This window comes from Thunnus albacares, chromosome 13 (genome assembly GCF_914725855.1).
Source record: "Thunnus albacares chromosome 13, fThuAlb1.1, whole genome shotgun sequence".
NCBI lineage: Eukaryota > Metazoa > Chordata > Actinopteri > Scombriformes > Scombridae > Thunnus > Thunnus albacares.
The window spans coordinates 9,714,308-9,740,770 of NC_058118.1; the positions used below are offsets into that span (position 1 = coordinate 9,714,308).

A 26,463-nucleotide genomic window follows, 5' to 3' on the forward strand; every position below is an offset into this window, starting at 1 on the left:
GAAACTCTTAAGCCTCTTAAAAGTCCTCCTCCCTACTCTTAACAGTTTTTCACCTTAGGAGCTCTCTTAAGGGCTAAGATGCTTTGTGAACAACTTTTATCTTTACCAGGATCTAGTCTTAACTGCAAGGGGAAATTCTTCATCATAATTCTAAGAATTTTCTTAGAATTTCGTCACTAGTAGCAACTCTTTGTACTAGGAAGCTTCATGAATACGGCCCCTGTACTTATTCTACCTAATATTCAGTGAGTTGCTCATGGCTATCTTTCTGTTTCCGTGTGTGGATCAGATCAGTGGGTCTGCAGGGTTTTGAATATCACAGTGGGTTCTGTAAGAGTCTGCTGATAGATGTCGCCCTGACATGATCCGCTGTCTCTGACAGCTATAGTTTTATCCTGTAGCTCCGTGCTGGTATCAACATTCTCCTGTAGCTCTGGGACAAACTCATCCATGTGCAGGAAGTGATGTGTGTGTGTATATGTGTGTATGTGCCTGCAGGCTTCCCAGCGACAGCATACGGACCGGTGGCGGCAGCAGCAGTAGCAGCAGCGCGTGGCTCAGGTAGGGGGGCCCGTGGAAGAGGCGGCTACTTGGCGTACCCACAGAGCACAGGGCCAGGTAAACGCTCTGTCCATGTTCTGTGTGGCTGCTGCTCTCTCCAACTTCTCCTGCTCTGCTTCTCCCCATAGACATAGTCCCCCGAGCCCCCATGCACACACTCACCAACAATTTTAGTTTAGACAGACAGTATCGTACACATACAGTAGATATTTTAACCAAGATATATAAATATATATGCATAATATATATGCATAGGTCTTATGCAGTTTGAAGTATTTTAAAGGCATTTGCAATTAGTGGACAGTGAGTGCACTTTCAGCTCCACCCATAAGACCAATGTAGGAACATTTATCAACATACCCTCAGGGTGCACATGATGCTCCTCAGCCACAACAGGACCAAGTGCCCCGCTCTTTGAATGGGGTACTTGAGGAGAGCTAATGGGACTGAAGCAAAATGAGATAGTTGAATTTGAATAACTAACTAATTTATTATAATGTAGCCCGATACCCTTTTCACATGGGAGTTTCTATATGTGAAGGTTCCTGAATATATATAGTGCTGTGCCTTTTTAGGTCATAGATAAGGTGCAAGAATTGGAATAGTAGCTTACAGCATTTTAAGTACTGTTTCCTTGGTATTTTCTTGCCTCAAACATTTCCATATGGAATAGGAGTTGAAAAAATATGTGAATAAAGGCCCAGCTAAATTAAACTACTGAGATGATCTGTTGAAACCAGGCAATAAATTTACACTTAGCCGAGATATTTGACTGCCAGATTGAATATTTTCATTGCCAGCTCAAAAACCTGTTTTCTTAGTGGCTAGTTTGATATGATGACATGTTATGATCACCATATATGGTGAACTAACCTAGTTATAGCAAAACGTCAAGTCGTACAGTGTTTTATACAGAGGTGGATTGTCCCTTAAAACAGGTTAGTCATCAAAGTCATCCAAATATGCAGTTTGACAATGTTGAACCTATATTGTGGTTCCAGTTGTGCTGCTGGTTGTTGAATAGTAGCAGTAGTAGTTATTCCTTTGTTTCTTTTCTACCACTCTACTCATTTACTTTTCCATCCAGTCAGACCTGATCATTTGAGAGTAAAGCAATATGACCCTGAACCTTACTAATGATTGTTTGCCATGTAGTTACAACACAAATTGAAGCTTACTCTGCTTTTGGACTTGTATGCCCATAAGTAAATACAAATGTTCAAAATTTCAAATATTAGTATTAGTTAGCGTCTCTGTGTTAGTATGTAGGATGCCCCTAGACATTAACTTATAATACACATATGCCACATATTGCATATATTACAGTACACACCATATTCACATACAAATGAATATCTGCCAAGAATCGTGCTACAGAAACAGGGTGCAAGTTTCTTTCTGTCTTTAACACAGCATTGATCGACTTGTCGGCTTCATTTAGACATTCTGCTTTTTCCACCCGTACGACTGTAGATCATTCAATAGCTGTCAATAATAGCTCCCCTGACTGAACACACAGCCTCCGGGCTTTAGTGAAGAGTGTCTTACCTAATCAGACATACTATAAGAAGCCTGTTAGAGAAAATCTGTTTTAATTGTAATTCAGATGTTGTCTGGTTTGTGCAGTCACTACCAGAAACAGTAATAAAGTCAATAGACACTTGCTGTGTGATGTCATGTGCTGTGACACCTGAAGACGCTTGCACATGGACACAAAGACAGCTACAGTACAAGCGACTGTAGTGTATGCATACTACCCGCGTATGCACACACATACAGACAAACACCCACCTGTCCTCATTTGAACTTAATTCAAATCAACAGAGGGAACACTGGAAGCCAATCAGATGCTCTTTCTTTCACATCAGGCTATTTGATTTTGCATTTTCAAAACAAACAGTTTGCCCAACAATTGCAATGAACATCACTAAGAAGCAGGAATGTTGATTTGGGGTTAGCAGCAGCCAGGAAGCAAGAGACGTGATGGCAACCATTATGTACAGTTTAATTCTGACAGCTGCAAATGGAAGGGAGACAAGTAAATGATTATGAACAGGGGGTGAGGGGAAGGGGGAGGGGGGGCTGGAGGGTTAGAGTGGTAAACAGTGACATCATGGGCCTGTTTTAGAGTACTTAAAGAGCCATGAGGCAGTTTTCAGGAAAATATCACTCAGTGAAATTTCCGTGCTTACTCATTATATGCCTGCAAAGCAAGAATATTATCACAATTATAGCAATAAAATCTGAAATATGAATTGATTTGACTGAGATATCTGTAGGTTGATAACTACTGGAAATCAGCCGTATCCTGTTTTATTTTTAGACATTATTAACTGATCTGTTCTCTAGACAAAAGACTCGCAGGTGCAGTCCTGTGGTTTGTGGCTTTTGGACAGAGTAAAAAATAGCTGGACACCTGGATCAATTGATTTATTGAAGTGTTTGAGATGCTAATAACATACGGCATGGATTAATACATTCAGTGATCTCTTCTCTCTATATTCTACAGACACAGACAGAACAGAGGACACAGATTGTTTTGGCTTGACCTTCCTCTCTGTGTATTGTCTGCATCTCTGCCCTATCTTACCATTTAATTTGCAGCACACTCAGCCCAAAAGCAACACAGGAATAGCATTTCTAGTGGTTTTATTTTTTGCTAAATTTTGTGATTTTAGTGCAAACTATGGTTTTTGTTTTTTTAAAAAAAAAAAGCCTTATCTGTGATATAAGTGTAGATTCTTTGTGCTTTGACTCCACCTACAGTTTCCATAGAGTACCAAATATTATATACATCAAGTCTACCTTGACCCAATGAGAGGAAAGCAGGGGTGGTGGTGGGGTATCACCTAAATTGGCACTCAAAACCAAACCAAATTTTTAAGCATCACTTGATATCTCTGGTTTAAAATTATATTTTGAGATTTGAACCCTATTTCTTGTTTGCTTGGTGTTTCTCTAAAGCTTTTTGTGTAGATATTGTGTGCACTGTGAGGCTTGTTTGTAGACTTGTAGACATTTTTCCATCTCTGACTGAGGGCACTTTCACCCTACTCCCAAATCTCAGCAGACAAAATGACAGCATGCTGACTTCCCCTCTCTATGACAGACCACTGCTGATGACAAGGTGTATTTTGGACTTCTCACTGTGACCTGGCACTTGCAGCAAACTATACCCTAGTCATAGTTTTGTAGCATAACAAAAAAAGTTAGTGAAGATGTAGACTCTGCACCATCTTTGCTAAATAATATGTTTCCTACATATATTTTTTTTTCCTTGAGTTTAATAGAACTTGAGCCTTGATAGAATACTTTTCTTACTGCAAATAAATGTAGGTTACTTAAGTTTTGAAAGCTAGTTACCATTGACAAGTTTCCAATTTTGAGTACCAGTTATCACAGTAGGAAAAACAAAACAAATCAGTGGTGACTAGTCGGACAGTTTAGCCAACATGTTTTATTTATTAAAAGTAAAATGTAAGGTGGTGTCTGTCTTGATACTATTTGAAGAGATGGATCCTTGGTCTGTATTTGAGGATGTGTTGCACCACTAAGCAGTCCCTCCAGGAAAGTGGCGATCTTGCGATAACAATAATTAATGCAAATTTAACCAATCTCTGCAGATATTGCGGGGGGGGTTGCAATTGTGCAAAATCCCTGCAATTTCTCCACATTAAAGATGCTACCAGGAAGATTTTGACATCAATATATCATCGTAAGTTTAAGGTCCAGACCTTGTGATGAGAAGGAAGGACAGTTGCGACAAGTCCATCAATATCCTCTATTTTGTATTGATATTGTATGCAACCGGGTCGGATTCACAGGCGTTCCAAACAAAACTTGGTTTATCAACAAAAGTAACTCCTCATTTACAGTTAGCAAGGCTCTTCAACCTCTCCTCTCCTCATTAAAACAAAATGCCAAAATGGCAAAACAAGAAGTGACAGGGTTTATGGTGAATGTGTCATTCCCTGTGTCAGTCTAATCAAAACAACCAATGTGACACATCATCGCATCGTGCATTCAGGTGAAATTACACAATGAATAAAGTGAAACTCTCTCATTTGCCAATGAAAATAACTGCAAAAGACCAATTTCCAAATGTTTAACACAAAAGTGGAGGCAAACTAATTTTTTTTTTCAAATCTCACTTTTTTTCTTCTCACTTCTTCTTTGCAAATTGCATCGCATGCAATTTTTGAGAAAAGCTGATGTAACATGAAGTATTTTTTCACGAAAAAAATCTCTGCAAAATCCTGGAGGGACTGACTAAGGTGCAGGAATAAGGACTACTCTTGACGTACGTTTGTCATGCCATTTGAAAAACTGTGGCTCCAGGCAAGAAGTAGATCAGAGAGATCTGGCCCCTGCACAGAGTGTACCATCGCCTGGAGGTAGAGATGTGCAGGCCCATGTTTGACTTTATAGGTTGGTATCACAGTTTAGAGCCTGATTTTAACTACTACAGGGAGCCACTGGAGGGTGAAAAGGGCAGTCACATCATGGATCAGTTGGAGGGGCTGAACATCTGCATAGTAAGGCCAGCAAGGAGGAAATTGCTAATCTGGAGATGACTAATGCATGCACCAGCATCTGGGCTGCATTTTGGGCATGTACAATCCACTTCTGCTGTTGATATGAAGGATGAACCTGCACAAATGAGCTGCAGTTGCTGCTTTAACTGAGACTGACAGGTAGTTGATTCATGAACCGACTGCTAATATTAGACATTTATGTCAGCAACAACTCACATATTGATATACACACGGAGAAAGAATTCTCAACACATTTTATGAATATCCAGCTAATGAAATAATATCTAAAATAAGGCTGGTTGTCATTGTTTTGTTTTTTTCATTCATAATTCCACTTATCTGAAATATCTTGTGCTTCAGCATTGTCAGATAGAAACAGAGGAAAATGCAAGTGATGAAGATGATTCTGACAGTCCAGGGAACTTCACAGGTCCCAGTCTACTCTGGTTGAGTGTTTTCCTGAGTCCCTCTGAGCTTCCTGTTAAGCTCAAATGTCAGTCTCAGATCTCAGCTTTACCTGCGGTGTACACAAAGACCCACTCAGCTGCTTTTAGAGGTCTAGGTACTTGTTATGTACAGTATGTCTGATTTGACTCGTGTTCAAAACTGAAATAGAGTTGGCTGTGGTCAGTGTTGTGCTGAAATTGGACTGCAGTGTAAATTACAGGGGTGTTTCTGCCAGTTACATCGGGGTTCAGGATGGTCTTCACATTTATTAAAACCTGATTCTCCCTTTAGTTAGTTCTTGAGCTTCTTTGTTCTGTTCTCTCTTTTACTCATCTCACTTCTTCTCCTACCTCTTTTTCCTTCACCAATGAAAAGAAGGAAAGTCATGTGACAGACATTTCCAAATTAAGATCATTATCAATTTCCTCCCAACAAGCTCTGTGATCTTCAGCAGTGCCCGAGAGGAGACCAGGATTGGCTGTGTGCACTGGGCTTAATCAATCTGGCTCTTAGTGAGCTCAGGTCTATTTGTCCCAGATGCTAATCTGCAGAGCTCAGCTCTGGGGCCAGAAGCGCTTTACATGTATTTGCTGCAAAATAACATGAGCAGGCATGCCAAGCCCATCCTGCTTGGGTTTTTGTCTAAGGCCCAGGGAAAGATGTGACACATCGGGGAGGGCAAAGTGTCCCTTTGCGCTTTCACCATGAAGCGGCGGCTCTCACAGCTGTGGGTAGCAGATGCTCTGAGGTTACAGGCACAGGCCTTTAGGGACATCACCACTCTGCCCTCCAGGGGCTGCATACATAACAGACTCTCCAAAGAAAACTTAATGATGGCTTAATGGGAGTAAAATATTTTGTTGTCAGCCCTTTAAATTCATTTATGACATACAGTACAGTATGTTTTGTATCCTTCATTTGCATTATTTTAGTATTTGAAAGTGGCTTTATTTCCAAATACAGCACTTAAGAGTTGTTTTTACTCATTTTTAATTACATACAGATTTCATATAATTTGTATATGCATGCTTACATTTTATACAGTTTTATAAGCCTCTAAATTAAATTTTGTAAGATGTAAGAAGATTCAGAAATCCATCAACATACAAAGTCTGAGTGAACTGCTGTAAACACAACTCCTCTTGCGGTTCAATCATATTTTCCTTCTCCCTGTATCTTAATGATCATTACCTTTAGCCGGTATCACTCTCAAATTTCAGTCTTAGTGAGTCTTAGATTTCTTCAATCCACATAAGCCTGACCAGACATGTTTGAAAAAATGTGTCCAGCCAAAAGGCCATGGCTGTCAGCTCTGAGCCCGCTCACAATAGGATAATCTGTGCCGACTGTCGATAACTGAGTGCCCTTTCTCAGTCCCATCTAGCCTAGAACCCACACAGGTTAAAATCTGCATTAAAATCATTTAGTGTGGCCTGTGTGGGCTTCCCTGCAGCAAATTAGTGTGCACTGATTTACTACACAGTTTTACCCATGATTCCATGTTCACGTTCCTTTCCTCTGAAACTTCCCTCTACCACTCCCCAGCCAAGATATGAAGGTAAATATTAATCAGTAGCTCTGTTGAGTTTGTCCATTACTGGAAAGAACAGTAAGAAAAGGGAAAAGCAGGCATAAAATGAAAAGTTTAAAAAAAAAAAACAGAGGCCTGAGTATGGGTGAGTAAATGCAAGAAGAAATCATCTGTTAAAATTCATTAGCCAAGCTTCTCTGAACACAAAATGACAAGACATTAAATATGTATTATTTATGAAATGTCTGTGCTCTCTGAAAAGGGTGTCTAGTGCTGTTAATTACTCAGCCATTCATTCAGAAAAGATTATTTCAAATGGAAAGTGAAAACAAGGCTAGACAGCAAAAGAGCTGTTAGTTTCTTTCACGCTATTTTTAAATGACATTGGTGAAAATGGAAAAGCTAATTATGGTAGCTCTAAAATTCAAAGCTAATTTGAGAAGCAGCATGTCAGGTTTATTGACATCTTCTGTAGAGTGATGTGGTTTGATGGCCACCAAGGAATCTCACTGGCGCCGCGAGGGAAAGGGAGGAGTGACTGCATGAAAAATCATTCCTCGCCGGAATGAAAATAACTTTTGGTAATAGATTTTTATATTCCCCAATTCCCTGTATTCCCTATTCACTACTGTAGAAATAACAGGAATATTCATGTTTAAAGAGTCAACTTATTTTGTTGATGATCAGAATTCAAACTAAAGGCCTTTTTAACTGATGGGTTTGCAAAGATTACTAGTTTTAGTAATCCTTCAGCAGCATCAGAAAATATAAATACAGGTTTTATTGTTGTATAGTGTCAGTCCCTGTATTAACAGACCTGTCAATCAATTTGAGAGCAATAGCGGTTACCAACAGTGTTTCTAATTTTACTGATTTGGCGGCTGTTTTGTTAATATTTGAATTAGGGATCGTTTCTTCAAAAGTGTGTATGTGTTAGTTAGTATCTTAAATTTCTGTGGGATTTAAAATGAGGAAACTTGGTGCAGAACACTGGCGAACTTATGAAAATATTTTTCACATCCTGAAGTCCCAACAGGCCGGGGAGCGTGGCACTATATTTTATCATCAGCATGATTAGTTCTATTTTCCAACTAGCGAAAAGAAGAGCAGCAGTACTTTCAAGGTTTGTGATTCCTCCTTAAAGGCAGTCACCTGGCAAAGTGGGAACGAGAGCAGGGCATTTATCCACTTAAAGAGAGCCACCCCGATGATGTCAGTAGCAGATGACTGCTAGACACTCCCCTCTCCATCGCCTCGCCGCCAGCTTTGGTCACTGAGGGCAGAAGGGAAAGAGGGTGGGGGTAGGGGAGATAATTATCAGTATAAATGAAGCCCTGCGAATGATTCGCACTGCTGGGTCCCCTGATCTAGTCTCCAAGGCAACCTCAGCACGCTCATTTGTTTTGTAGATGAGTAATTACATCCAATTAGTGGCCAGTGGAAAAAAAGGAGTCCAAGAAAGGCCCATTGTTCTGGATAGATTGTGTGAATATTAATAGTGGGACGGTCTGAGGCACAGTGATGTGATCGGTGATACTAATGCAGCTGTGGGCACACTCTGCCCAGTCTCATCCTGCATAACAGATCAGATAGCCACTGATGAAAATATATGGCTTTGAGAATGTGTGCTTGCATGTTTGTGGATGAGTGTCTGAGAAGTACTCTTGTCCAGCTGCCTGCATCAGGCCTGTTTCTTACTGGAGCCTGCCACACTCTGCCTGTAGACAATGCAGCGGCATGTAGTGTCTGAAAATGCCTCAAATTTCCATATCAGGCTATAAAATGTAGGATGTCACTTCAGTAGAACAAATACTTATTGTACAATATGCAGTATATTTATGACAGCACTCACCAAACAATGCCAAGCGCTGTCCAATATCTGATTGTTTATAGATTTGAAGTGAGTTCCAGCTCAGTGCTTATGCTCAGTGCCAGTGCTTATTGTCCTTAGTCATTAATTAATGGTCCAAATGACGTCATGAGATTAATGCTTTCTGTAATGTAGTTTAGTTACTAATTGCAGCCTTATTCCCACCTAATTTTTAAGCTACACCCTCTTCAGTAATCTGCTTCTAATAATGTTTTGACTGAATAGTCATAGTTTCATGTGGGCTTGGTATTAATACTGATAATAATAATAATAATCTTCAGTCTGCATCATACAAATCAGACACATATTCTTGTTTCATGAATAAAAAACTCATTTTACTTCACTTTTACCTAGATGACATTAGATCTTTTAAGATTCATTTTCAATCATTTTTTGAGTCAGTTACAAATTGTATGAAAGTGAATTTTGCAAATGGTTTGAATTCTATTCACTAGTGAGGCAAAGTGAAAGTATCAGAAAAAGGAAAGTAATGACTGCTTGGTTCCAGTCTCTTCATTGTTCTAAACTGGTGACACATTTGGTATGTCTTCCTTATGAATTCCCAATAACATGGTTTGTGCTATTGTCAAATGTTTTTCCCGCCACTATAATTATTCCATTGATCCAGTTTTCCTCATTAGCAAGGCCAATCAATTTTCTGTGACATTTGTCTAAGTGAACTAAATGGAATGATTGGTTCTTGAGCTTTGTTCAATGTGTCAGGCATTATGTGACGTACGTGGGAAGCCTGCCGTATTTGGAGCCTATAATTTGATGAGTGGGCAGACAGCCCACAAGTGGTGAGATCAGAGTGCTAAAAAGCATTGGCGGAGAAACATGGCTGGTGCTTACATTCCATTTGGCAGAAGTGGACTGTCTCACTCTGAATGGGTTGAGGTGAAGTGGCTTTGAATGGCTGTTCGCTCCAGGACCCAAATAAAAAAACAAACACACAGCAGGGGAAACCCACCATGGAAAAGCCGGTGTCACCAATCTCAGTCCCTCCTGAGTAGATTAACTCTGTTATCAAAGAGGTGTGAGAAGGAGCAGTTTCTTTTAATTGCACTCTTTATAAGAGCAGCTTGTCTCAGATTAAGAGGACAAGCAATAAATGTCAGCACGACTTATTGCTGAATGACAATTTCTAAACTGTTGATAATCCACCATCTGTGTCAAAGAGAGAATCATTCGAAGAGGCCGATCTGAGGCGTGCTTAGAGTACTCAGTGCACTTCAGAATGCCTATCATCAATAAACATGAATGTCTCTGTATGTCATTCACATACAAACCTTATCATCTGTTGCTATTGGTCAAAAAAGAGGCTTTAAATTAATTATTGATTGGTGCGCTTTGTGTTTCTTTCATTCAAGCTTCCTTCAGGTATGTCGACGTTTGAAATAAGAAATGTATTGACCTGTGTTTTAATGATTCTTCAGTTTCATCTCACTTCTTAATGATTGCAAGAAAACATGGGGGACACAGGTCAATTATGCAAAAACCAAAATATGAAAGCTGTGGCCTTAATGTATATTTTGTATTTATTGTTATTGGTCCATTTGAATCAAGTCAAAGCATTAGAGTAAATTGAGGAGGTCTTACTTGTGTCCTTTCAGGCAGAGATAGTATGTATCCATAATTGTAGAGTTAGTGTATATGATACAGCTGAGCGTATCAAACATGGACCATATGTCTGGGGGGCCTGGCCACATGGCAGGAGCTGCTGGGGAGGGAGGGCAGGGAGGGCCAATTAAAGCAGACAAAACGCAAGGATGTCAACTAAAAACGGTGTAACACACCAACAAGCTATGCTCAACAAATCTGGACATTGACTTTGACAATGAAAAAGTTTATTTCCACAATGATGGAGTCCCCTCCCCCTCCCCACCCTATACTGTATCTCCCAGGCCTCCCCGATTATGGGTTTTACTCTGCGCCCAGTGACCAGAGGGGGGGGCCCTGCTCCTTTGCTGACTATGGCTCCCTGGGGCCCCAAGCGGCTCAGATGCTGCACAGTGAGCATGCCACCTCCGCCTGCAACTCCCCCCTCCAGCACCTACACAGCCCGGATCAATTTAAGAACCCAGGTTTGTATATGCGCATCTATCTCATCCACGTTTTGGACTTTTCAGTTTGATTCATGACATTATTCCATGCAGATGGTCTAATTTATTATTGTTTCTTTTTTTTTTCTTTTTTTTTTTTTACATTTTCTCTTGCTTTTGTCAATGAAGGAAAAAAAATCCCCCCCTTCAAAAGAAAAAAAATACATACATATATAAACGTCTTGCTGACAAAATAGCATTGCATGTTTTTCCTCCTTTTTCAATTTTTAATGTAGATTTTCTGTTTCTTTGTGAAGTTATGTTCCAGCCCCTGCTTGCACATAAGGGGCCAACACATAGAGAATGTAATCCTTCATTTGCATGTGAGCAAAGTAACTACTGATGATGTCAGAGAATACACTGGCCTCTCTAACAGAGCTCAGGTTTATCTGAATTTTGAATAGCAAAGGAGTGAGTACGTGTCGGAAGTGAGTGTCATTTTTTTTTTTAGCCGAGCATTTTAAATGTAAGAATGATTGCTCTTGTTATTAGTGTGTGAAAGTCTGACTAGGAAAGCTTTAGAAATGCTGTACGATGTTGAACACTTAATAGACAACATTTTTGCATAATACAGCCATTACTCTGCGAAACGTCATCTTTTGTGCTTTTTCTGATGTTCTCTTGTCTACCTTATATAATCATAGCTTTCAAAAGCCGGGGATGAGATCCCACCGACAAGTCAAATACACCACACATTGACATTTCATTACCTGCATGCAATGCTTAAAAACCTTTATTATCGAATGCAATTTCTTTGAGAGCATACAGTAGTCTTCAGAATTAACCTTTTTTTTTTTAAATACAAAAATATTTCTATGTTTTATTTTTCTTCTGATAATGATCATGATCATGTTTTCACTGACATGACGTACCACCAATATTTATGTTATCAAAGGAAGTTATAAATAAAGGAAGTGCAGTTTAGTGGAATGCCGTCATGCAGTGTGGGAAATGCGTCTTGTTGTTGGTGACACCTACACACAGTGGTTAGCTTCCTTGTCTCTGGAGACTCGTGTGCCCCTGCTGGGCTTGAATCGTGTGCCTTCACTTCTGCGTCTCCAGCTCCACTTCACAGTAATAGTAACAAAACAAATAATAATAAAAATTGAAGAGGCTGTCTTCTTATCCTTTTGCATTAATAAAGTAAGTGTGGGAGCTGCTGATGGCCCTAGCAGGCTGGACAATAGTCCAACCCTCCCCCTAATGACTAAAAGTGTTGGCCCACTGCCCCGGGCAGATGTTGGCATTTCCTAGAGACTGTCTGTGCAAACTTTAGCACAAAAATAGCAAAAAAACACACAGACAGATTGAATAGAGACAACTACACAGATGTGCTGTTTCTTGTAGGCCTGCTGTTTTATATTGTCGTAACACTTGTTCAAGTGTGGCAACACTGCAAACAGCTGACCCTATTCTTTATTTCCTATAGATCTGTTAAGCAGTGTGAAGAGTTTTATTTCAGACACAGGAAGATTACCTACTGCTTGACATCACTGCATATATCCACACCAATGCCATTGTCTTTGTTGATTTAGAGGCCTGATGGTAGCATGTTGATGTATAGTATATTATAGTTGATATAAGAGTAAGAAAGGGACTTGTGTCATTTCCAAGAAAAGATGAAGAGAATTTGAAGTTATTCGGATGTGTTTGCTTAAAGCAGTTAAAAGCACGGATACATGATTTTCAGAAAATACAATTACATTTTGTGTACATTAGGTGCCTTATGATGGTGATTAGTGGAGGTCATAGATTACCCATATTTCATTAATTACTTCATCACTGTTAACGTTACGGTGAGCAGCCCTGCTCCTCACAAAGTGCTCAGTCCACAGATGAAGATCGTGCTGCACAGATTCTCAGCCTGAAAAGGAGAATAGGACTGTGTCCATATGCAGTTTGATGGCAAATCTTTAGATAAATGCTTTCCCTGCGCACATTGCCTACATCTGTACTTCAGCACTACATTAAAGAGAAGTGAAACAAATATAACTTAGAAGACACAGGCAGGCAATGTGCTGCGCAGTGTTCTGTATAGAGTAAGACATCACTGTAGATTTTCATTAATTCAGGTCTTTCCATTTTTCTTTCAAAGTACCTAACGCAGAGAAGTGCTAGCATCACATGATTTTCTCTGCTGTCGTTTTTTATCCTTTCAGTCACAGTGTATCTTAGTACTAAAACCTACAGCATAGTTTAAAAAGACTCCAAAACCAAAATAAAAAAATGAATAGTAACACACTAGTCAGTGTTATAGTGGACATTATTCTGAACAACATTCTGACCCACATTACACTCGGGATTGTTTTGCTCCCAAAGCTAAAGAACAAATGCAGCCTCTATATTTAAATGAAAAAAAAAAAAAGCAGTTTCACATGGAGAGGGGTGCGCCACACTCTAATAAAAATCACCAGTCACAGGAAATGAGGATTGCCATTTCAACTGAAAAAATCCTTAATTATATAATAAGCCAGCCTACTGGGGGGCTGTGCAGGCAAGATAAGAGCCCTAGCTGCTCACTGTTTCAAGTCCTTACAGTTTAACAGCAGTGTCAACTCCACTCGATGTGTATTTAGTTAGATGGCTTCATTTTTCTACAGAGCACTACACACGAATATCTAGAGTATATTTTCAGGTGTTTCTAATCGATCTAACCTGTCTAATATAGCTTTGATAGATGGAGCAGTGATATGTTAAGCAAGGTGACGATGATGTAGTTTATATGCTTCATGTGTATCTACATCAACACATTGGATGTACTGCAACTGCACTGTATTTTCCCTTACATGTATACAGAGATTTCCTCTCAGGCATCACAGGGTTCATGAGCTCATATATACACAAGATCGAGCAGCTCCTGTGGTCGGAAGATTTTTCTTTTTAATGCAGCTGTACAGTTTTTTTTCGCAGTCTGTCTGTGAATAAGGGTGAGACAGAGGGTTATGTGAAGCTGACAGCAGAGGAGATTGCTGTTAAGAGATTCACATTTTTCTTTCTCCCCGGCTGTTTTTTTCCCCCTGTATTGCCAGTGTTATTGGCCTTTAGTAGGCATCTGGATTTTCAAAAGACATTTTATTAGTCTGAGTTGCTCTTACTCACAGGGCAAAGGTGGTAAGTCATGTACAGTATTTCTTTTTTATCCCCCCGAGTTTGGACCTGCAGATGACTTCGGGTCAAGCTTTTATATTTCCCCCTTATGCCTCCTTCTCTCGTCTCATGTAACTCTTTTGCTTAACGCCTGAAGTTACTCCGGCAGACTGAAAAGCTGAAACACAGAGCTGAAAACAGTATTGAGAGTATATATTTTTTTTTAGTAGGTTTTTGCTGGTATCTAGGAATTATAAAGCATAAAGTACCTCAAATGTGAAATCTCACATCCTTGATATGATAATACTGTGTCACTCTTCTTATTCAACAGCCGATGTTGTTTTTACAAGTACTCCTTCACATTCTGCATGGCAACATTTACACTGCAACCTTACTAGTTTATTAGCATGGTGGAAGTATTTCTAGCAGTGTGCTTGTTTTGTGTTGTGCATGATTATACAAAGTGAATGTTACTCCTATGCATAATACACACAGCATGTAGATTATATTTAGAATATCATACTGGATTCACCCTTAATTTGTTTTTGTTTTTTTAAAATAAACTAAACCAAAATCCTGCACCAGATTGCAACAGATTTTAAAAAAGATTTTGAAATTGAATATGTTGTTTTATAAGCAGCATTTATCTTATACCTGAAATATGAACAATAAGTCCTTTGAGACAAACATGAATCCAGTAATGTGTTCTTCTGATTTAAACGTGTCCATTTGAGTCATAGCGAGTCAGTAAGAGATGAGAATGGTGCTGATGTTTGTTGGGTGTTTCTGAGCTGCTCTGCTCCCTGTTGTGTTTGTATGCAGGCACCAACCCCTCAAGGCCCGGAGGTTTCCCCGGTGCTAACAGTCCAGGGCCTGTGGCTGACCTGTACGGACCTAGCAGCCAGGATTCAGCTGTGGGCAACTACATCAGTGCTGCTAGCCCTCAGCCTGGCTCTGGGTTTGGCCCCAGCATCACAGTGAGTACTCAAATGCAGACTTTCCATCGTTTCCGACCGCACCTTGACCTAAACTGCCTTGTCTGTGTCAGAAAACCACCACTAAAATAAGACACTAAGCCAATGCACGCTGATGTGATTGTCAAGCTCTGTAAAACAATTCAACGCTACATTTTTTATTATAAACAGTAGAATTAACTAATCATAGGACGTTATACTCTGAGTTTATCATTTTTCAGCACCTGCCTCTTAGTAATTGCAAGCACGAAGTAACATTCAGTGCAGTCCAAGAGTTTAGATAGTTTCTTTGCAGAAATGTCTCTACTTTCATTGAGGTCAGAGGTCCCATAAGCATTTTGGTGCATCAGGGTGAACCCCATCTTAGCTCTGAAAGTTATCTGTGTCAAATGCAAATGTTTATTCCCCTTAGCTGTTGCACAAATCACCTCACTTCGGACCCTGTGTCACCTTCACAGAACAAATTCCCTTTATTTTTAGAAACCCATCTGTCCCAGAGCTTGGGTTTGCTCCGTCACTAGGACACTGCTTCCAAGCAGATTTTGTCTCCGTCAGTGTCCTTGTACAGGTGTAGCTGCTCAGCCAGGTGCTGTTGCACATTTCCTTTCACTGATCAGTTAGCTGCCGGCTGCCACATCAACTCATAGACTAGCAGGCCTTGTAGAGGTGACAATAACAAAGAGTCTGACTATGTCTCCAGGCTTTTGTGGATGAACTCAGATGTCGGTTTTGCTGTGTGTGTCAGTTTAGTTTATGTGCAGCTACCTGTTAATAATCCTGCCTCTTGCTCCCACTGTAATCACAAAGAAGCCACTAGAAAAACGCTTGGAAGGTCTTGACCCCTGTGTTCTTGACAAAGAGGACGTCGCCTGGCCATACAGTGGCGCTTAAGAAAAATTGTAAACCCAAATCTAAAATAAGGAGAGATTATCTTAAAGTGATTCACAGGAAGTTGAAATAATTGAACATGGATCCTCTTTCCCAGAATGCTTTTCCAACATTATAGCAGGTGAAGCCAATTTCAGGTGACCTTTGTGGATAAGAAATTTTAAATTCGGCACCAAGCTTATTGAGGCCAAGTAGGCCAAAGATTCTCATTTTCAAGACCTTGAATGAAGGGACGGAGCGCAAGCTCTCCAACAGAAGACTCAATCAGCTCTTTGTTTACTTTCTTCTACCTCGGACCTCTCTGAATAATGAATCTAAAATTTTACCATTTGAATTTTACGGCCCCCGACGAGATGCAGCAGGGCTAAGCTCGTAGACTCACTGCTCGGCTTGGTGGGGCATGTTTGTACTGTTTTACATGACTGAACTGACTGACACAGTATAGGTTATGAAAACAACACCTGCTTTCTGAAAGAAGCTAATTAATGCATGGCTTTACTGAGGTGGGATAACAACAAGCCTATTAGCACTGAAAGCAAGCACTGCAAGACTACAGGGTGAAGACACCCTCTCCAAACTTTATAGTCATTAACTTGAACTTCCTACGACAGAAACCAGAAAGTACAAGAAAGATTGATTTGAGGTTTTTTGGTGGTATTTTTTTAGCTGTGTGAGAAATTATTTGGTAGTTATGTTTTGTATATTTTAAATTGATTCATCATTTCGTGTGGTCCTGCTATTTTATGATTTTGCCTTTAGGTATGCAACTGTGTCAAACATTAGGTTTTTAAATCATTGCAAACATTGCAGTTGAGGCATTTTGTGCATCTCTTTTCTGAGAGATAGCACATTTTAAAAGAGTTTAGCAAAGCTGAAGTGAATGTGAGACTTATAAAGTAGTAGTTATGCATTGTCGGTGTGGGATAGTGTCAACTGGAGCAAATGTGCAAATAGCTCATTTTAATTGAAGCAAGTATGTGTAATTGATTTATGATATCCAAACAAAAACAGAGCTTAACAGAAAAATACATTTTATTGGCTTTTTGCTTTCTAAGCAAAGCCTCTCTTATTAATTGTTTTAGGTCCACTGGCTATCCGCCATAATCTGCTGGTCTCCGTGTAGGAAGCAAAATATTTGTTATGAAGGACCAGGCTGGCTCATTTTCAAAGCAGATTTACCAGCAGATAGTTTACAGATGGAAATGAGGCGATTTGTTTCCATTATTTTCCATTTGTAGCAACAGTTTGTTACCATCATGTGGTTTAGTGCTGCGTTAGAGAATGTGTCAACGTCTTTCAACGCAACAAATTCTGAATTCAAATGTTTTGGTTTTCATCATATTTACCTTAAAACACTTTAGAAGGGTTTCATTTATGAAACTGTGTTTTTTTTTCTTAATGTTAAGAATTAATTTTACTAAATATAACTCAGGTTTTGTGATTTCCTGACAGAAAGTCAGATTGTGCCTGTGATACAACCGTACGTGCTAAATCACTTCAGAATTACCCAGTGAATCAAACAGCGTGTAATAAAGCAGAGAGGTGATGCGGCAGGTCTCTAACTCTGCTCTCAGCGAGATGATCTCTCTATTCAGAACATTAAAATAGGAAATGATTCAGAACTAAAATGTGCTTTATAATTCATTTTTCTACCGGAGCTGCTGTTCAACTAAATACATGTAAGATCATCACATGTCACAACCTCACGGGTGACTTCAGATTCAGCGCTTTGTCCCTCGGTCTTACGCTCCAGTGATTTTATTAATCCCTTTAGCCAATATCAAAACAGCCACTGTGAAGAAGCAGTAATGAACTTAACTGTTTTTATATGCAAGACAATTAGAGCGCAATTAGTTGATTGAGGTGATAAAAGACAGATAATCGCTGTTGAAAGTGCTTTTCTTTTCACTGTTGTGTTTGAATCTGAGGATTTCTACAGACCTGTCAGCAGCGGCGCTCACAGTATCCTGATAACTGAGCACCATAATGAAAACCATTCAATACTCAAAACCACACTGATCTTACTGAGGGGTGTTTATGCTCTTTATTCTCAGTGTGCTTTCAGATTATATCACTTGTGTACGTTAGCATGAATGGGGATCGTCTGTGTATGTTATTTCCTTCACATATTTTTATTTCGACTGTTATCTGCTGAGGATTATTGTAATCTGAGTACTGTGTTAGTATAGAAAATACAATGATTTGAAGTTACTGTATCTTGAATGATTAAAAAACATACTTTACACAGTATATCTAACTATTTTAACATTTTTAACCATTAAAAGAGTTTTACTTCCTGTAGTAATGTAGAGTTCTTCTGTTCCTCTATTACAAGAATATGGAACAAATCTGTGTTAATATATGTGACAATAGTCTGCCGCTCTGCTACTGAACGTGATCAAACTGAATCAAGTACACATTCATGCTAGCTGAAAAAGTTGACATGATACTCACTTTTCTTTCCTTGAAATGCATACTGACAAAAGCACTAACTGTACACTTTTAGGGCCCGTTGATTGCGACAGCTTTTACAAATGGATACCATTGAGCAGGTGGCCGGTTGCCATCTCATCAGAGGTATTGCATTTTATTTACTGTGCCTTTCTATCACTCTCTCTCTAATATATGTTCATGGCATTATTGGTTGTTTATTCACCTCCTCAGAGTGACAGAGCTGGTAGTAAAGTGCGGCAGGAAAGTTTATCTCTGCGCAAATCAAGAGCTGTGAGAGAGGTGGACTGTTTGATGTGTGAACAATAAAGATGGTAGAGAAGATTTTTTAATATCAAGAAATGTAATCATGGTCAATTCCTTCGTGTGACTTAAGAAATATTAATACTTAAGTCACGCAGTCACACATACTACCAGTTCTGTCAGTTTTTCTTGCTTCTTTTCTTATTAACGTTTTAAAATGATGTCATCCTGAAATAGTCCTCCATATATTTTACTAGTGCCAACCTTATGTCAACCATACAGTATGTCACACACCAGTTTTTGATGTTTTTGATGTCATTACATGACCTCAGCTCTGCTTTTCTAAGGGCAGAGCTGCCGTCCCACCCTTTCACTTCCATGACTTCAACAAGTCTAAAATCCCAAACTTCTTACTAGCTTTGAATCATGAAGTATTTCTCAAACAGTAAATGTCACTGCATTACATCTTTATTGCTAACACTGTGCCCCTTTGAAAACGCCTAGAAGAGCTTTTAGTGTTGTACTTTGTAGATACGATGTGTGACGCGTGTTGAATTTATTCATTTGTGCACACATGTGTTTAAATTGTAATTGGTTTTCCAGCTAATTTAGAGCTAAGCGATCTGAGCATTATAAAAAAAAAGATGTTATCACATCTGCAATCTGACTCCACATGTACGAGCATGATCGCTAACCAAGTTGTTAAATAGAGTGTCCTTTACTGTAATCATGTGTACTTGTCATGTCATGCCTGCAGCCACAGTAAGTTTGGACCTGCTGTAATTAATGAATATTTCTTTCAAATCTGTGTTATGTGGGCTAATTCCAAAATATTTTATTTGGAATTTCTTTTAATAACCACATATTTCTGTCATTAAATTTCACAATTATTCTTAGAGTACATTATGGATATGAATTGAACTGATTCTAATGCTCTCATCATCCTTTTTTTTTTTCTTTATCACCCAGCAGAGTATATCTGGTGGCCCAGGAAAGACAGGACGAAGTTTCTAATTGGCTTTGTGTGCAGGTGATGCTATCCAACTTCAAGCACTACAGCGTCACCCAGGCAAAAAGGACGAAAAGTCGGAACCATATGAAGAAGAAAAGAAAACGTTAGTCATCTCAGAAAAATAACAACTGCTGTACTATATCCCAAACCTCCTATAACTTTACAACCTGGTTTGGTATGATGTTTCACGTCGATTTCATCCACCTATTTCCTTCCTCTGTTAGCTTTTTGTTTTGATTAGTTTTTAGGAAGTCATTTTAGTTCAACCTTGATTTTGTGTCGTTTTATTTTATCTTATAGTATATTTGTGTAAATGGATTTTGTTTGAACTTACAGTACGGGGGTCATAGCCAAGAATATCTGCAAGTCATGTCTTCATCTTTGTATCGGTTAGTGTAAAAGGAAAAACGATTGGATGTTGCATTCAGTCTTTCCACAAAAAAAAAAGGAAAGTCAGTGTGGAAAGACTCGCAGAAAAAAAATAATCAAGTTTAAGGAAAATTTTAAGAGGGTATCTAAGTAATAAATCTTAGTAGCTGTTTTATTTCTTGTGATGTCTCATTGTTAACCATAATTACCTATTTTTGGGCAATACAAAGAGGACTCCAATATTTTTATGGTCCTTTTTTATAAGTGTTGTTTTTGTTGTTTAGAAATATATATATATGCTATAACAAATTTCATATAACTACATTGTGAATTCAAACTTGAGAAAAAGAAATGTAGCTGTACATATTATTCCAGTCACTGCATATAACCAACTCAGTGAGAGAATAGCATATTTTTGTGATGGTGTGTCAAAGAACATGTTATAGCGTGTGAATAGAAGAAAAAGCTGTAAACACTTATTATTCTACTTTTCTGCTGGAAGACGGTAACGACCCCGGAGACAAACACAGAACACACTTGCTCTGTAAATACCGAAGCTGAATAATTTTACAAGTGTCATACCAGCAAATTTACAACCAGTGAGTTAAGTCAACACAGTTTTAACAAATAATAATAATAATAATACAAAAAAAAAGATCCTGATTGGTATCTTTTGTCTAACTGTTAAGATATCAGTATCATTTCAAAGAGAGGTAAAAAAAAAAAAAAAAAAAGATGATTTAATCCAAAGCACACTGTACTTAGATGTGAAGATTAGAACTTGAACCAGGCATTTTACAGTGCTCTGTGCATCCTGACACTTTTATACTCCTGAGAGGATCTTGTTAGTCGTATGTTACTGTTGGTTACATCCTGCTTGTTCCTGATTCATTTTTGGAACACAATATCTGGGCTCTGTGCGAGAGCCTTTTATGTAACGCTTGTTCTCTGAATCAGTTCTTTTTTGAATGAATTAGGAAAGTAAACATTTTGATACCATACCTCAGCCTTGTGAGTTCTATCGTTGGAAATCATTGGCAGGTTTAATTTATTCTAAGTGGCAAAATAAATGAAAACACTGAAAGGTAATAAAGCGAGTAATCATTGCACTGTGAGTAGTAAAGTACAGGCCATTTCCTATTTGCACATGTATATGTTGGCTTTTTAAAAACGGCCCTGTGCTTTGGGATAGTATGAAGGATTTTTTGGGGTTAATGTATTCTAAACTAGACAAACGCTTCAAAGTTCTGAGGTGAGTTAACAGCTTGGGAAATAGTAACTGACATGTCGCAGTGTACTGAGGCAACGCCTTTGGATTTCTTTATATATTAGACCCATGACTCATCTAAAGGTATTTATACAGGGTCAAAAGATGACACTGAATTATTCACTATCTGTCGCTGCACCAGGTTTTACACAGTATGTGTGGTTAATGATTTCACTCATGACAAACATTTAATAATAATAATAATATTAATAATAATCTGCTCCAGAGTGCGGTCCGGTTTTTAAAGTCACTGATGGAATGAATGGTGTGTCTTCTGAAATACTTTACCTGCTGCAGATGTATTTGTTGTTTTTCATTTTACCCAGTTCTTGTCTCATTACTTTTAATTTCAAAACAACCAGGTAAAGAAATATGCTGGATACTTTTAAAAGTAAATGATATGGAGGTGTGATCAAGTAATAATTTAAAGAGTAAAGAGAAAAAAAAATACCCTTGTAATGTTCAAATGTAAAAGAAAATAAGAAATACAAAACTATAAAAAAAAAAAAAAAGAAAGATGCTTCTTTGCTGATTTCAAGTTTAATCAGAGTTTTATTGATACTTTGTGGTTTATATATTAATAATTGTAATATACTATTAAAATGTACTGTGCATCCATTGCTTTCTCTCTTTCCATTCCCCATCCTCAGAAACCCTACTATCTTTTGTTGATCATTCATGTATTTCATTAGTGTGTAAAGAAATCACAGTTAACTTGTAAACAGAGTGCTGTCTTTGATACCAGTGTAGTGCTCTTTGTTGTTCTCCCTCGCTCTACCTCTCCTTTCTCTCATATTTACCCCTCTCCCTCTCGCGCTCTTTTTCTATCTCCTGTAATTACAAGTAGATGTTATATAGGACTCATTAATATAATACTTGTAGTGAATAGTGGATTTAGGACCAGTCAAGATAGACCTTTCTCTAAATGATCATGTTATTCAGATATATTTGCAGACAATTATTTTGTTTAGAGGTTCATTGTAATTTATTCCCTGTATGTTTTATGTTGGTTTTACCACTCTCACATGGTTTCAGCTAACCAAAGCTCTCATGGATGAACAACAGAGAAACCGTTGCTGTAAGATGGAATTGTACACAAGGCATTATTTGGATCCCCACCCTTGAATGTTTTAAAAGGGGTGTGCCATACTACCTTAAATGCTAATGCTAGATATGCAAAACTTTTATTTTTGATTGTTTTGGGTTTTTTTTAAAGAGGGACACAAGCTATAATCATGAATACGATTTTATGTAAAAAAAAAAAAAAAAAAGAAAACTTTAATATTTTTTTAAGTGACATACCAATGATGACCACTATAGTCATGATATCAGTCATAGTGCTGTTTTATCTGTTATATCTTTTAATGTTTGTACACCTTGGAAATATCCCAGATGCCTCTGGCATAGTTATTTTTAGATAATACTGATTTTAATCTTATTCAGACTTTTGTTTCTCTCAAAACTTTCATTAATATTTTTAAATCTTAAACCCTGGGCACTAGTTTTTGTTTTAAATCGTTATAAATGGTGTTCACACATTAGTCATTATAGAAGCATTACTGTAAGAGTAAAAAAGACTCCACGAAACAGAAAACCTCTGACTTTAAAAGGAATATTAGCAGGTGTTACAGGTTGGGCTGCATTTGGAGGCTGATTAATAGATGGTTAAATTCATGTCCTGATGTGAGTGCTGAGCTAAATCAGAGACAAACTACACATATTACAACTTCAGATTTAAATGACTGAAGTGCAGTTTCCTCAAAAGGTCCCACAGGACATCCAGAGTTTATACAGGAGCAGCTGTGTGCCTGTTTGAAACTAAAACAAATCTGTTGTAAAGCCAATTCAACTTCCCAGCTCAAGCTGTGTGCACACTCCAACAGCAGATTGAGCTGGTTTTTTTTAAATGATTTCAATTAAAGATAATTCACATTTTATATCAGTTATTTCGTTTATTTTGCCTTGTGGGGTGTTAAAATTGAATAATGTCACATTAATAAACAACATTAGTGTCTATTCATTCTCCTCATCCAGTATAGACTGTCAAATGAGATACTGTATGTACAGTAATGGCAGCTTTGTTAGTGACGCTAATCGACAAATTATTCCAATGAATCAATTAGGTTATTTAAAACTAGGCAAATAGACAAATCATCCCAAAAGTAGCTAATTCCCACATGTTTAGCAAGTCAAATAATATTCAACTTTATTGTAAAGTGATCACATTGGAAAAGAAAAAATACAGTATTTTCCCCAAAGTGTATTTTAAAAATCTAAGGAAAGCTAAACAAGAATTAATTTAAAAACATGTCCCAGGTATTAATGCTTCTGTTCAAAAAATGTCGCCTCATTTGCACATTTTAGTGTTAAAAATATCTCAATAGTAGAAAAACAATAAATATAACAAGAATCAAAGCATTTAAGTGTATCAACTTAGTTAAGTTTTATTCCGACAGGATAAAAGAAAGTGTTCCTCCTCTTCATTTGCAGCGTTTTCCTTTGAATTTATTAATCTGAATATTTTATTAAATAATAAATGCCACCTAGGAACCGATACAAGAAGCTCATTAGGAGCTGTAGTTGGTTCCAGTTGTGTTGCCATTTCATCTAAAAAAACAAATAACAGTGCAACAAGTAGAAAATATAGTTTTGGTTTTTTTTTCACTGTTGCAGCGTCTGATGGCTCTCAGACTATTATTAACTGTTTCCACTGGAAAAAAATAAGACTTGAAATGGCTCATTTTCCCTTAAATAATACAAAAATGGACTCCCCTATTGTTTTGTGATCCTGTAGCTTGGACTTTAAGGTAGCATGGCTCTGTTGCTGTAATTTCATTTTATCTCAAACTGACAGCAGTTTACAGCTGATGAATGTTACACATCTTAGTAGACTAGCTTATCCATTCGGGGAGAGGGGAGGGGACTTGGTTTAAGAAAAATAATCAAAAAAGAAAAAAAGTCAACCTGGAAGGTGTTGACATTTGTAGTGTACTACCGTATCCATTTAAACTTGAATCTTGAGGCAAGTGCTAGGCAATGGCCAAACAATTTATCCCATCCGCTCTGGGAAATCCCACCCTGAAACCACACACACACACACACACACACACACACACACACATACACATACACACACACACATATTTCTGTCATCTTGGATTTGAATCTGTTTTATGAATATGAACAACTGTTTCAGGCTCTGCTCCATTTCCAGTGAATTAGACTGACTTTGAAGGCTCATTGAATGTTCTTGAGCATTTATACCCAAAAGAGGCTTATTCATAGTGGTGCTAATGGTTTTTAAACCAGACAATGTGCCCTTATCTCTGAGAGATACTGGATACAGTCACAGTGACCACAAAGTTAGTCTCCCAGTCCACAAAGTGACTCTCACCATTTATAGTGTCCATTCTCTTGTTTCAGGATATAACAAAGATTTGTTCATGCTCACAAATTCAGACTGAACTCATCTAAGGTGACAGAAATACTGTGTTTTTTTAGGGTGAATTTCCCCTTCAGTCCAAACCATCGCCATCTCACCCATGCTCATTGCTAAATATATACACACAATTGCAATATATATATGTGTATAGATGAATATATATTTGCAATTTTCACTCAGCCCTCATTTAAACTTGTCTGAACAATATTAGACTGGAGACCTCAGCTGTATACAGATATATTCCTCAAACAGCTAAACCCAGGTACATATAGTCGAAGTGTCATTATTAGCTTATGTTCACCAACAACACGAGAGTTTGGAGCAGACTGCATGGCCTAGAGGGGAGCTTGGAAGCTCTTCAGACTGCATGGATGGCAGTGTGAGGCTCTGCTGTGCTTCCGTGTTTCTGCAGGCTGAGCACAGAGCTCTCTTCACTGCTGTCTGCCCATTCCTAACACTTGCCCCTTTTTTTTATGTTAACCGACTTTTTATGGCGAGAGACAGACAGACTTGACTGACATCTGAAAGCATCTTTCAGGTTATCATATGGCTTGCTTAAGCCCTGTTGTAAAATATACTAAAAAGAAAAAATAATAATAATAATACTGGATGGGGGTCTCTCACATATCAAATGTGGAAAGTCTAATTTTATATTTGTATTTTCAAATAATAATATTGACAAAAAAATGTCTGTGAAAGGTTTCCATCCTCTACTGTGGTCCAGAAATTGATGTGTCTGTCTGGAAAATAAATAAAATAAACTGAATTGTTATATTACTTGTTTTCACTGTTTCGTTGTATTTTTATTTTTTGTAATATATTTGCTAAAGATGGAAAGATTTCATCTGATTGTGTCACTGTTGTCTGAGTAAACCTGATAATATTTATCTCAACATTTTCAGTATCACGTGTAATAACGTAGTGAACCATCACATCAAGAGGCATTCACTTTCCATACTGTTTAGCATCTGCTGACATCCCATAACCGGACACTCGGCTGCACAGAGGGGCAGGACCGTTTATTTATTTATTTATTCTTTTACAAACAACGAGGTTTTTTTCATTCCACATTTTCACTCGACCACACACTCAGCATTGTCGACACACCGGGATCCTTCGAGGTCACTCATAAGTCAGCAGGATTAATAGATTCAGAGCACTATACTAAGATGCATTTGGGGAACAAACAAGGCCTGGCATGTAATTCTGCTGCCCCTCAGTGGTCTCTCCCAGCGTTTGAGATGCAGCGCTTTCAGGAAAGGTACGGCATCTACCAGTGGTTTATTTTCCATCAGCGGTATCACATTGAGAGCATTAATATTAGCTGAGGCTTACTGTGTAAACGGCTGAGGATGTGATGAGTAGATGAGTAAACAGGCTGCTGCATGACAGGCCTTCTAGAGCCCAACAGTGGTACACACACACACACACACACACACACACAAACACACAAAGTAATAAGATTTACCTTTGATGTGTTTGTCACAATGGGATTAGTTATGCTTTTTCTTGAAATGGAGAATTTCATTTCAGATGCCAGAAACCAAAATCTGATTTTGAGTCATTTTCTGAGGCGAATGAGCTGCTGAAAAAATCATTTCTGCTGCCTCACCTAAACAATGACTTTTTCCTCAAATGTGACTCCGTATCAGGCATAATAATAATTATCAAATGAATGTTCTCC

The 26,463-nt window shown here is 38.2% G+C and overlaps 1 protein-coding gene across 13 annotated transcripts in view; it reads left to right on the top strand.

The window, feature by feature from the left end:
• msi2b (musashi RNA-binding protein 2b) overlaps positions 1-25,556 on the top strand; it is a 260,618-nt gene extending 235,062 nt beyond the window's left edge. The window contains exons 11-15 of one of the 13 annotated variants that reach the window (XM_044369994.1): positions 499-618; positions 10,849-11,028; positions 14,956-15,110; positions 18,502-18,572; positions 19,659-25,556. In XM_044369994.1, the coding sequence (XP_044225929.1) occupies positions 499-618; positions 10,849-11,028; positions 14,956-15,110; positions 18,502-18,543 (497 nt within the window). In that variant the 3' untranslated portion in view covers positions 18,544-18,572; positions 19,659-25,556. The remainder of the gene's footprint in view (positions 1-498; positions 619-10,848; positions 11,029-14,955; positions 15,111-18,501; positions 18,573-19,658) is intronic. The other 12 variants (XM_044369993.1, XM_044369997.1, XM_044369996.1 and 9 more) reach the window with 12 other exon arrangements.
• The last annotated feature ends 907 nt before the right edge of the window (positions 25,557-26,463 follow it).